Genomic DNA, 13,622 nt, shown 5'->3' on the forward strand with positions numbered 1-13,622 from the left:
AGGACTGTGGATTTTGTCCTCCATCACTTACATTGTAAGTACATTATGAAGGGATCTTCTAATGGTCAGTATGACAAGGAGGAATGATTACAGCAAGAAAAACACTACAAAAATGTGTCAATATACATATGTGACTATTCGTTTAGGACAATGTTATGTTAATCCACTATCTTTGTCAAGTTAAACATCTCACAGTATGTTTTTGAGTGTTTTCATCATTTGCTACCAAGCAATTAGACTGCTAACTTTTTTTTCTTTTCTGCATATCATTCAATCTGGATACCTATAAGGCTGTTTTATACTTAAAGGACAGGGTGTTTTTACCCAGGAGTGGATTGCTGTGCTATGAATCTATAATGTAATCCCCCGACATGAAGAGACACACATCATTCAAATGTTACAGTACATTACAGTTTCAACCCATCAGATATGTTGGAAAGCTCATGCATGGAAATCTGAGAACTGTATGAGGTGTTTGTGTGTGTTTGTGTGTGTGTGTGTGTGTGCGCATGTGTTTGTGTGTCTGTGAATGTGTTTTATGCAGTGACATGCATTAGCATACATGGTGCAGCACAGGCATAGTGTGTGCATGTATGCAGTTAAGTGTGAATGTGTTTATAGCTGTGGTGTATATGTGTGTGTGTGTATGCAGACAAGCGTTTTAGTGTGTGTGTGTGTGTGTGTGTGTGTGTGTGTTTGTGTGTGTGTGTGTGTTTGAATGTTTTAGTGCATATGTGCATGTGGTTTAGTGTGTATATGTGTGTGTGTGTGTGTGTGTGTGTGTGTGTGTGTGTGTGTGTGTGTGTGTGTGTGTGTGTGTGTGTGTGTGTGTGTGTGTGTGTGTGTGTGTGTGTGTGTAGTTTTATAGAGAGGAACTGTGTGTGGGGGAGGAGAATGTGGAAGTGAATTATGCCTTTTTCAGAGGGGAGGGGTGCATATATGTATGTGTGTATGTGGGGGATGGGCGAATTACACACTGTATGTATGTTCACTAAGTATGTGTGGGCTGGCTTGTGGTGTGTGTCTGTATGCGTGTGTGTGTGTTTGTGTGTGTGTGTGTGTGTGTGTGTGTGTGTGTGTGTGTGTGTGTGTGTGTGTGTGTGTGTGTATGTGAGAAAGAGAGAGAGTGAGTAAGAGCAGAGCAAGAGAGAGCATGTTTAAGAATGCATGAAAAAGAGAAAATGCATTTCGTGATACTTGTGTGTGTGTGTGTGTGTGTGTGTGTGTGTGTGTGTGTGTGTGTGTGTGTGTGTGTGTGTGTGTGTAGGCTATAAACTGTAGTGTTGCATGAGCTTTTCTAGGAGCTTGTGCATTCTGATTTTTCCTAAATGTGTGTGTGTGTGTGTGTGTGTGTGTGTGTGTGTGTGTGTGTGTGTGTGTGTGTGTGTGTGTGTGTGTGTGTGTGTGTGTGTGTGTGTTTGTACGATATGTATGGTTGTGTTACCATATAGAGTAAAAATGTGTATGTGTGCAGGTGCTTTATGTGTGAGAGTGGATTTTTATATTCTACATGCATGTTTGACCATCTGTTTAAGTGTGTGTGTGCGTATGTGTGTGTGAGAATCAGTGTGATGTGCACATCTGTGTGTGTTTGTGTGAGCCTTTCTTTGTTTAAGTGCATTTGTGTATACGGTATGCATTTATTTTCAGATAATGGAAATGTGTTGTTTTGTCATTAGTGATCATCCACACAGGCAGAAATCAACATTCAGCCTGCTTTAGTGTCTATTGAATGGCTTCTCTTTCTCTTTCTCTCTCTCTCACACACAATATGTTTCATTGTTTCATCTACTATATCTCCACCCTTTTAGATCATTCACTGATTCTATTGTTATTCTGAATTAATTTCACTGACTTTAAGTGACTTTTTGTGCATAATTTATTAGATTTAAACAAACAGCAGGGACATTAATAAGAATGTGAAAGACAGAGAGAGAGTCACATCAAATATAATAAACACACCTGAATATTCTAACCATCTGTCACTGTTTTCTATGAATAGGACATGAAGTGATGTGTTTTTGATTTATAGAATACATAGTGTAGATTATCTGTAGGAAGCCAGAGTTCATGGATTAATTTTTTCTGATAATGTTAAAGCATTACAGGCCTTTTCCCCAGCAAATATGTTGACTGGTTATTATAGTAAAAGCATAGGTGTTACTAATAACATGAAAAAAGCTAAATAGAATTCAGCCATCATTCATTTTTATTACCAACTTCCAATCTTTTCCTATTTCCCTACATGTCAGAATATCTTCTGTGACAAAGACCCATTAGCACAAACCAATAACTGCATGGACTCTCTGATGAGGTTTGAATGAAGAATGTAGTCACCCATGGATCCTTTCAAGTTCACCATTTTCTCTCTCTGTTCTGCACATAGAGAGGATGTTGAGAACAGTGAGAACAGTGTGTACAAGCTGCCTGCTGATCAGAGGAGTAGTAATGCAAGCACGGTAGGCAACAAAGAGGCAGTGGACAGGTGCTTGAAGTACGGTAAACACGAGCCTGAACCCGAGTGTTTAATCACCTTAAAAGGTCCCACCGCACAAGGCGACAGATAACAGCTTCTCCCTGTGAAGAGACACGGTGAACAACAGGAAACTTCAGCCTTAATCATCTCTTTACTCTGTTTATTTACTCATTACACAAAGACTGTTCCAGAGCAGTTTCCTGTTGAGGGAACGGCATTGAAATAATGGCATCTCTGTGGTGGAGGGCTAAAGAAGACATAGAAGAACATAGTTGGGCATTCTCCATCGACACCAGTGAGACTGTTATGCACTGCCCACACCACAAATTGAATATTTGTCACACCTCGGCAACAACAATCTCTAAGGCACTCATTTGTTGGAAATGTTAGGTGGTCTTTTTGATGTGTGCATTCATGGTTGCAGAATATAGCTGGCTGGTTTCAGTCCACTACCACACAGAGCTTGCTTGCTTGTCCATCCTAATGATAAGAATTTACCCAAGAAAGGTAAACAGCAGCGTGGCTCTCCAGTTTGATGGACAGATACGACTTCAGCAGCCTCTTCGGGGCCCAGCGCTGCCTCAAGCTCTTAAAAAACTCTGTCTGGGAGAGAATAAGAAAGAGCAAAGAAGAAGCTTTCTTTGTCAACAAATCTGTTGGGCTGAAAATCAATTGGCAGCTTGGATTGCACAAGGAACTGTCAATAGGTCTCCGGATTCTCAGAATATCTCTGAGGGGTGGGGAGATGCAGTACAGCAACCTATTGAGGGGGAGAAACAACGCTGTCGGTGGATGAAAAAAAAAAAATCTGAATCGGGTGCAGAAACTAGAAGTGCAGGAATGGAAGAGATGCTGAAATGTCAAACTGAAATACAGAAGAGTATGAGCCCTGGCTGGATTAACCTGCTAGAAGGCCCTGAGGGACAAACGTGCTGATCCAGGTGCCTATGAATTGTGTATGTACATTTTCACCTTCAACACAGCATCAAGCAAAGTGACTGTTAATGTTTTTACCACAATATGTAGTAATGTGTTTAAACATAATTTATAATGAATAAGGGCCGCTCTACAAAACAGCGCCAAAACTCAACAAGCAATGCTGGACCCACTTTTGTGAATACTGTACTTTAGTGTTGGTAAATTTCTTAACATGCCTGCAAGAATTCAACTGTCATAAAGTAAACCTTTCTGTCTGAGGGTCCTGGAGGATTGGGAAGCTGGTGCTAAGCAGGATTAGCACCATGGACAGTGGTTACATCCATAATGAACAACAATAATGAAAATAATTACATTTCTTCATTGTTAATGTTACCATTGAATGTTGAGTGTAGATTCATAGTCTAATACATAAGGCATCCTTTTGACAACTGAGTTTATAAAAAGCAAAATACAACCAATGCAACATAACCAGAATTGAAAAAACAATAAATACATACATAAAGAAAGAAACAAATACACATGCAAAACATCCTGCAGGTATTTCCTTATAATTAATTAATACATGAATAACTGAGCATAAAGAACATGCCAACAGTTTTCACAACATATGAGCTAAAAAAACCCGAAACAATACAGAGTCATTTAAACAAGTATATAATTAAAACCCCCATTTATTCACACAAACAAGCTACACACACACACACCTGGCTGGACGCTGTGCGACTCTCACCCCCTGTAGATGGAGCAAATTCAACCATTTACGTCCTCTGAATCTTTCTTGTCAAGCTAGAAATAAATGTGATCATGTAGTGTCGTTACGCTCAAAATAAAATAACTTCCTGAAGGGGTTTATTCAACAGTTTTAAACAACTCATCGCTGAAAGTGGTGATGATAGTTAAATTAATGATCCTGACGATGGTCTGAATAAGATGAGTTTGATTTGTTTTTTTAAACGCCTATTTGACTCCTAACATAATGTGCACTTTTATTTTGTTAGAAAAGTAGTTTCCGGGTTGGTCGTGGCTAAGTGTCGCGACTTTAATGAAGGGGCTCTTTGTATGACTGGTCCGCGAGGCACCGCAGCACCGAGCACACGCGCGACAGCAAGAGCAGCAGCAAGAGCAGCAGCAGCAGTAGCGGAGAGAAACAGTCCCAACCAGGGACAGACAGGCTGCAGCGTCCCTGTCCCAGCAGCACGCCGGTAGAGGACAAATACAGCGACAAAAGGAGAGAAAGAAGACGTATTTTAAAGCATTGCGCTACCTTCAAAATTTTGTTTTTTATCGTCAGGTATCAAAGAAGTGCGTCTATCGGGAAGTTTGCCCCTCACAGCAGCAGTTACCGGAGCATGAAAGCCGGTGTGTGAGTTATAGACGAGCATCAACCTAAACTTCACTGACTCTGTTAGCTAGGTTTAGGCTTATTTCGTCGACTTTTTTCTCCAAAAGAAGCTCGTTTAGGCTATATTGAACGGTGGACGATTCCCTGTGTGGTCAATTAAAAAAAGAAACCCTTCAACTTTGTTTAAAAAAAAAAAAAAAAAAAAAAAAAAAAGATAGTAAGGTTTTCTCAGTGGTGTTTGACATCCCCAGAGTAAAGAGAAGACAGAAAAGAAAACCGAGAAGCAGGACAGCGGGGAGAAGTGGATGTATTTCCAGCCATGGATGTAACAGTTTACCCGCCTCCTCCTCAGTCTCTGGCCGCGTCAGACCACACCAGGCTGGGGCAGCTCTCCTACAACGACCCGGGCTTTGGGACCAACAAGGTAAGGAAAGAAAATAATCTACACGGGCTTCTTCTGTTTCCCCATTGTGTAGAGATGAAAGTCACCTTTGTGTTCTCCTTCTTTTCAACTATTTCCCCTCTCTGCGTATTCATCTTTTTTCCCCCTGCCAATTAAGTGGTAATTAATTGCTTTATTAGGCTCCAGTTAATTAACGCATCCATTGAAGGTAACTACATTCCAATGTGACTCATGTCTTTCAATGATAGACAGACTGTAAAACTTCACCGTTGGTAACTGAAAGATAATTGAGACTAAACTTAAGCTACGTCATTAACAGAAAAATATAGTTAAGATGAAACATGGGCAGTAACAATGAGAATATATACATACATACATGCTAAAAAATAGTTTATAATCACTAGAATATACACTGCACTAGTGCCTATTATTTGTGTTTTGTGGTACTTGAGTTAATTGGTGTCTGGGACGCTCTCTTGTCTTTCTCCCCCCCAGAGCAAGGTCAAAGGTCAGGGTCAGAATAGGAACCTGGACCTGGTAGGGATCCAATGTCTGTCTGGAAGACATGGTTCAGGATGTATCCTCTGGGCATCAGAATATATTTAATCAATACAGCACTATCTATACATCCCCCTATCTATCAAGGTGTCTGGGAACCGAGACACACACACACACACACACACACACACACAGTCAAACCCTGCTCATTTGACAGTGATGAATAGCTTAATTATTTAATTAGGTGCAGATGATGAGTGCAGCTAGTAGAGTTAACAACAGATTATTAACCTCTCATCAGTCTTAACACAGTCAAATGAAACACATTCATTTTGTCATCGGGAAGATAAAAACAATAGAAAATTGAAAAATATGATGTCTTTAAAGGTTTTTTACAGCATATAAGATACATACACATAATTAAGAGATGTATATTAATATAAAATGTTATATTCTGTGTTAAAATACATGTTTTACATTAATAACCATTATACTAGTTTCTCCTGCTGAACTGTTCTGAGTTGCTGTACAATTTTCAGTTCAGCTTCAATTGGCTTTGTCACTGTAATGAGTAAATAAACGTGTATTGCCAAAGCGTACAAAGGAAAACAGTCACAATACTCTGAGTGTCACGCACAGCAGCGTTTGTAATTATACAAGACAAAGAAGCGGAGAGGGAAACCGAAATAGCATCACGTAACATCCATGAAATTAAACTTATCGTGAGCATCATTTTTAGCATCGCGGGATCCAAACTAAGCGGTAGTGTTCTGCTGTTGTCTTCACGGCTTGTAAACATATACAATGACTGCCTGTACTCTTAGTTGGTTTTTGGAATCCTAGCTCAGCACCAACAGCAGCAGCAGCAGCAGCAGCAGCAGCATGGTGGTGTTCTGGTTACTTCTGGAAACTTTGCTATAACCAGAAACTGCATGCAAGCATCCGCCAAAGTACCCCTAAACTACATGCAAGACTTCAGCTGCTCTTCTACCATTCTGCACACACATCTTAAGCATGTTTTCAGTATATGGTGTGTTTTGAGTCTTACATGTGTAACTAATATGTCCATATAATACTTTGAGGGGGTCTTTTTATGGAGGGAAGACCGGTCTAAAAGTCTCAGTCCCTTCAATGTAACGCACAAAGGAAATACAGACTACTTATAGCTGTACAAACTACAATTAACCATTCTGAGACAACACAAGAAAGAAAACTAAGGGTGAAAAAATGGTACATATGACAATTTGTATAGCGCATATTTAACAAAATTACTAAGTTGCTTTTTGATTGCAACTGTTCTGTAGCTGGCTGTGACCCCTGATCTCAAAATGTGCTGATTGGGCACAAACTGAGAATCACATTAATGTTTTATCATGTGTATTATAGTTATTTATTGTGTTCTATAAAGCCGTCGTTATTATTTGACATGTTTAGTGAGTGAACTTACTGCGCCGCACACCGAACTGCTCGCTGTTTTTTTAGGTAGATTTAGGTCATGTAAAATCATGTGTACAAATGCTTTGCACACACGCACACACACACTCACAGAGTCATACAGCAGTGCTCTTTATTGTTGTCAGTGAGCGTTTGTTTCAGAAAAGAAGAGAGAGAGAGGGAGGGAGAGATAGAAGATAGAGGCTGTGGATGTAGAGAGAGAGAGCGAGTGAGCTGTGTGGTTGGGGGTAGGGACTAGAGAGAGAGAGAGAGAGAGAGAGAGAGAGAGAGAGGGGGTTGTTGGGGGTAGGGATGTTGTAGATGAGAGAGAGGGGGTGAGAGAGAGAGAGAGAGAGAGAGAGAGAGGGAGAGCAAGTGGGGGTGGGGCCACTAAGGTTTGTACTATATTTCTCTCTGTGTGTCTTTTGATTCATGGCTGTGTCGGCCTGATAGACGAGATCATATTACTGTGTGGGGGAACAGAGAGAGAGAGAGAGAGAGAGAGACAGGAAAAAGCACGGCAGAGGAAAGAGGCATAGAGACAGGAAGTAGGAGAGGAAAGTAGGAAGCAGAGAAGAAACAAAATGAAAGGAAAGAAAAAAAAACAGAGAGAGAGAGAGGCATGTTGTACAGATGTGTTAAATGTAAAGCTGTGATACCACTCCAGATTATTCATTTTAATTGAATAGAGAACATTCAAGTGCAACATTTCCACTTAATAATACACATATTAATAATCATAATAACTACATACATTAGTTTTCTTGGTGGACTTTAGCAGTTCAGCCTTCTAAACTGAGCGTCTTTTAGCTGCTAGAGTGCTAGAGTCAGTCTTTGTGCTCTGTGTACACACTCTTTGTTAGCGTGGCTATAATACTTTGTACTTTGCTTTTGGTTTTCTAGTGTGTAAAAAAAAGAAGCTTTATGAAAAAAGAGATGCACTGTTGTAACAGTCAGTCTGTAGATTTTTGAGACAGGTTTTTGAGGATTTCTGGGGTAAAAAGTAACTAAGGTCAATTTATAGGTGGTTAAAGTATAGTTTTAAACTGGTGATTAGGACAGCCAGTGTAACCCAAATAATGTGATGTTTAGAAACTAGATAATGATCCTTCCACAGAAGTCTCATAATAAATTACATAAAATATACACATAATTTAAAGGAACCTTAAGAGTTTTTTAATCTCAAAATAGTTCTCTCTCAGCCTCCAAAATATGTAACCAATATGTTTTAAGAGAGTGCCAACACCTTTCAGCACACTGATAAAGATAGCCACTGGATTATTAACAGCAGAAAAAAGAAAACTTTTGGCATCACATGGAACCTTTAATCTTAAAAAATGCTGCACTGATAATGATCCTTGTTGCTCTTCTGCTCTCAAAGTTTTTTTTTGTTTTTTTAAAAATCTCTTGCTCTTTCTTAAGGGTCTTGAGCTGAGTCTCCCTAACTAACATCCACTGATCACATACTTGAGGTTACAAACATTTGATCAAGAGATACGGCTGCAGCTCAGAGTCTGTTAGTCCAACTTGAACAAGAGGTGATTTTTAAATGAGACTGGGGAAGTGTGGCTTCAGTTAAAATGTGATGACAACCATGGTGGTCATTAATTCAGGCTTTGTTAAATAAAATACATACAAATAATTATCATTGTTGCTCTCTTTTAAGGCTGCTGATTATTTAAAACATATTCTTTCAACATTTTGTCTCACTTTAAAACCTGCACTCTTCATCTTAATACTTTCAAAAACAGCCTCTTGTTTGACATCAGCTGGATTTCACTCTGAAGGACAGATGGCAGTGCATATTTTTATTGCTGTAACAATGCACGCAGGAGGACTGATTTGCTTCCTCTGTGGGTTTTTATCTTTTTTTTAATCTTTTTTTTTCACTCAGGTTGTTAAGAGAGCAAATGAAAATACAAGTGTCAGACTAGTTGTCTCTCACTGTGGCCGGCAGCCAACTCAGTGTCACTGCCAGTGACGCTCGAGCACTGATTAGTCACACAGAGAGGGCCGTCGAGACGGACGGGCGGACAAAAGCAAGTGAGCCGCGCCGAGCTCCAATTGGACGACGGAACGAGCTCCAAACGAGCCTCTAGAAGCAATTAATTTAATGTTAAATAATTGAAACGCACATTTGCGGCGGAATAGTTTAAATACGGCGCAATTAAATGAAAGTTTTGGCCTCGTTAAAGAAGCGGTGGGAAAAGATCTAGAGATGGGGGGATGAATCTGAGAGAGAGGGAAGGGTGCAAGAGAGATGGGGAGAGAGAGAGAGAGGGCCTAATGTAAACATGATGATTGTGAAAGCCGGGTGAGGTATTTCTAAAGCAAATAGAGAGAAAGAGGGAGGAGAGAAGTGGGGCTGAGAAAAAGGAGCAGGAAAGTATAGAATGAAGGAGAGCAGCAAGAAAATGGACACAGTGACGGGAAGGGGTGATATTTGATTAAGTAGAGAAAGAAGACAAAAGAGTGAGCAATATCAAATAGAGGGCAGAGAGAGGAAAGTAATTAAGCGCAGGGAGAGATAAAATATATATGGTGTGAGTGAGTTTCCCAACCTCACATGTTACAAACCACCTCCATCCATCCATCCATCCATCCATCCATCCATCCTTACTTTACTTATACTGTAAAGTCGCACGTCGTAGCACCACTGCTCGCTGGTGAGCATCAAATGGTGCTTTCAGTTTCCTTTGTGACTTTTGGCCTTTTTTATGCAGCTCAAAGCTCAGACAGACAGGAAACGGGGCTATGACATGCGAACTGAACCGCAGACGTTGCAGCTATGTGGTGTGCGTTTTAACCAGAGGGCTACTCGGGCACCCCAAAGTGAAGTTGTTTTTAAGTAAGGTTGACCCACACGCTCGCGACTCACTCAGAATAGACCAGCGGTTAACTTTGGTCAGGGGGTGGGGGGGCGTCTATTTTTAAGCTAGCGCTGAGAGCTGAAAGAATGCTACGTTTAGCTGCTGTTAACCCTAAGGCATTACCCGCAACTATTAAATGAATGCTTATTGTAAGTTTGACAAACGTTTTGCAGTTTGCGTTTAAAGATGTATTAATTTACTTAGTGGCCACAAGGGGGCAGCGCAACAAGATATAGATAAGACGCTAAAATGTATCGAGTTGATTGAGTTGGCTGTTAACTTGTACATGACTGATTTCTTTCACATTACACATAGTTCAGGCTGATAATTGGAGTTGTGCTGCTCCACTCACATTCCACTCGATGCTATATATGTCCAATGAACCTTCTGTCATTCCTTTACTCTGCTACAAGGCTCCACAAATGATAGGTGCTCTTGCACATACAGCATTTCACAGGCCACCCCTGCATCCATCAATGGGCTCTGATTCTAAAAGTACAGTTCATATTAAATATTATCATCACACATAACATTCATCGTTGGACTTGGTGTATACCATGAAATGTATATAAAGATGGATGACGACAGCCTGTGGGACACACCCCTCTTAACTTGACTGACAGCCGCACCGCTACCAACAGCCAAAGAACCCAGGAGTTACAATGGGGGTAAAGCAGTCACTAACTCACACCTATAACTGGTAGTGAATCACAAAACATATGTTGGCATGCTGAATAGGGCTGGGCGATATAAATACAATCAAATATCACAATATGTTTGACCAAATACATCAATATCGATATCGCAACAATATTGTATGGAAGACTATTGGTGCTTTCACAGTGAGATTTTTTTTTATAAATGATCATCATTAATTTGGATATTGACTAAGTGGGTAAAGACAAATAATAGAACGGCTAGAACAGTTTGGTAAGTTCCGAAAATTACATCATTTTACTGTAATGCAGCCTTTAAAACCAGGAAAAGAAAACGAGAAAATATCTAGAGTCATATCACTATATTGACATAATATCGATATATTACCCTATATTGCCCTAATCTTGCATCAGAAACCGCTGCGGTCACTGGCGGCGACCATCAGTCACAGCTGTCAATCATGACGTAACCCCCCCCCCTTTCATATCATCAAATAACTAAAAAAACAAACATCATCATCAGAACAATGAGCACTGGAACAAACATCAGGATGATTAAAACCACCGTAAATGACATAAATCATTTTTAAGAAAAATGTATGTGACATACACTTTAATAATTCTGCTACCGTAGGGGGCAGGACTTATGATATACTACAACCAGCCACCAGTGAACGATGAAGATATTTTGGCGTCACTTTCGGTGAACTGTCATGTCACCCATGTTTATATACACTGTGTGATGTAAACCTGTGGGGCACATATTGTTTGTTTGTGTAATAATAAATAGCTCCACATGAGCTGGCTGTATGGAGTCATTGTATATTGTGAATGCTGGCAAGTAGCCATAACATAAACAAGTTAATCCACTTTACTATGAAAACTAACTCTGCACTGAACAACCCCCCCACTGGCAACATGACTCAGTATTACAATGGCGTGTGTGACTAGTTATTAAAGTTAAGTCAGTGACTTTAAAATGGAATGTCACGTGTCTGGCAGTGAGGAGGCAAAAAGAAACCAGTCATTTGTTAAAAAGACACACAGTAGACAGAATGAGATGTGGCAACACTAACACAATGATACATCCAGGCTCATGTGCAGCTGCAGTGATCTTATCTTTTCTTCTGTGGCCCCTCCCCCGCACTCTTTCTCTTCTAACATGTTCCCTCATTGTCTGCAGCCAAAGTGTCGGCATCTCATCTAATTATCTATCAGAACACAAGCAGTCAATCTGTCTGTCCGCCTGTCCACGTTGGCTGTCATTCCCTCTACAGAACATCTCGCCAGGAACACCTCCTCCCCTCTCCCTCCCCCTCCTCCCCTGACACTCGCCGATGATTGGGCGACTCCAGGCACTGTTGCTTGTGTTAGCGGCGTAGCTGAAAGCGTTTCAGTTGGTTGAATCGCGGGGTGGACGGAGCAATGAAGGACTCCTGGTTGGTGGAGGGATGCCAAATGGAACAGACGGGCGGAGATAGTGCGCTGCCAGAAGAGACTAATTATCAGGATTTCATTTCCAAAACAAACATATTGCAATCAAATCACATACTGCAATCATCGCCGCATTGTTCTGCGAGAGTGTGTGTGTGTGTGTGTGTGTGCCGTATTAGTGACAATGACTTGGATCAATTAACTCGCGGTGGAAGAGATTGGATCAGTTCCTGTTCAGGAGTTGCAGCAGTCCATATTTCTTAAACACGTGTCTTTTGTTCACGATCATACAATCAGAACTATTATAATGTTGCGCTAATTGCTAGGAGTAGATTCAAATACATTTGTCACATTTGAAAAGTGTAAACTGGTGTCTGTTATAACCCGCTCTGCTTCTGCTGTTATAAAGTATGTTTGACTTTAGACAAAGTTTTCAGGTAATCTGTGACTTATCTGCTACTTCTGTTCAGTGCAAACAACTACTCTCTCATTTCCTGTTAAAGAAAGATAGACGTCACACAATCACGTCTGCGCATTCTAATTTAAACAAGACTCACAAGCCCTAATACATTATAATAATATACTGTAACAGAAAAACAACATAGGTTCTATTGTTTTCTGACATCTCTTGGGAAAATAACAGGCATGTTAATTGATAATGAAAGTAGTAGTTTGTAACAGTAAAACACTTAGAATAAATGAATGCTATCTAAGCTTCACTGCACTGTGACAGAAACAAAGAGAGAACAGTTTGATACAAAAAAAAAGAAGTTTTGCTTAAGTAAAGCTGTGAAGAGGAAGTGACATTCACACAGATGGAGGAGAGAATATTATACAGCAGGTGATGTGTCAGATGTTTTAATAGATGATGAGACTGGACAGAGACATGTCACAAAATGGCAACAAAATAAGAAATAATAGAAAAGAAATAGACATTATGGAAAGGTTTGATATGGTTAACAGAATTGAAATTTTTCATTTCAGTATCATATTTCAACAAATTCATTCAGAAGGTGTTAGAAATGTCAAGTCAAACTAATGCTTTCCTCTCTCTGATAGGTTCAGAATATTTGGTAGTGTTGTTCGTTACTTATAAAACAGTGAGACAAGTCTTCTTATATCAGTCATACAGTCAATGTGTTGCTCAGTTTTCAAAGTGATTATTACTTCATCAAAGGTATATTATGAGTCATTCTGTGAGAGGAGTGAGCTCAGCTAGATAAGCTTGATGGGTCGAAAACTGCAGCAGACAACTTTGTTAATTAAGGCAGAAACTTCAGTCCTCAATGAGTTTCTTCTTTGACCTGACTAATGCTGCTGAATTAATACACATGTTAAGGCTGCTAAAGAAGGCCAACCTCAGTATTGTACTTTTTAAAAACCAATTTACAAGAAGCATCATGAAAATACAATTAAATGTGTTAGAAACTGCACAGACAGTTTAGTACGTTGAGCTCAATTCAAGATAGAATGACTCGATCAGTCATAGTTTGAATGAACAAATTTGAATGACAAGGTTGTTGTTCTTTACTGGAAGCATAATGGGGAAATATACACCACATGAACACAC

The 13,622-nt window shown here is 40.0% G+C and overlaps 1 protein-coding gene across 1 annotated transcript in view; it reads left to right on the forward strand.

The window, feature by feature from the left end:
- The first annotated feature begins 4,586 nt into the window (after positions 1-4,586).
- The window catches only part of tox (thymocyte selection-associated high mobility group box), a 45,727-nt gene continuing 36,691 nt past the window's right edge, over positions 4,587-13,622 (forward strand). Inside the window, exons 1-2 of the mRNA XM_062429149.1 lie at positions 4,587-4,617; positions 4,707-5,181. Of these exons, the coding sequence (XP_062285133.1) occupies positions 5,077-5,181 (105 nt within the window). The 5' untranslated portion in view covers positions 4,587-4,617; positions 4,707-5,076. The remainder of the gene's footprint in view (positions 4,618-4,706; positions 5,182-13,622) is intronic.

This window comes from Scomber scombrus, chromosome 11 (assembly GCF_963691925.1).
Source record: "Scomber scombrus chromosome 11, fScoSco1.1, whole genome shotgun sequence".
NCBI classification, from domain to species: domain Eukaryota; kingdom Metazoa; phylum Chordata; class Actinopteri; order Scombriformes; family Scombridae; genus Scomber; species Scomber scombrus.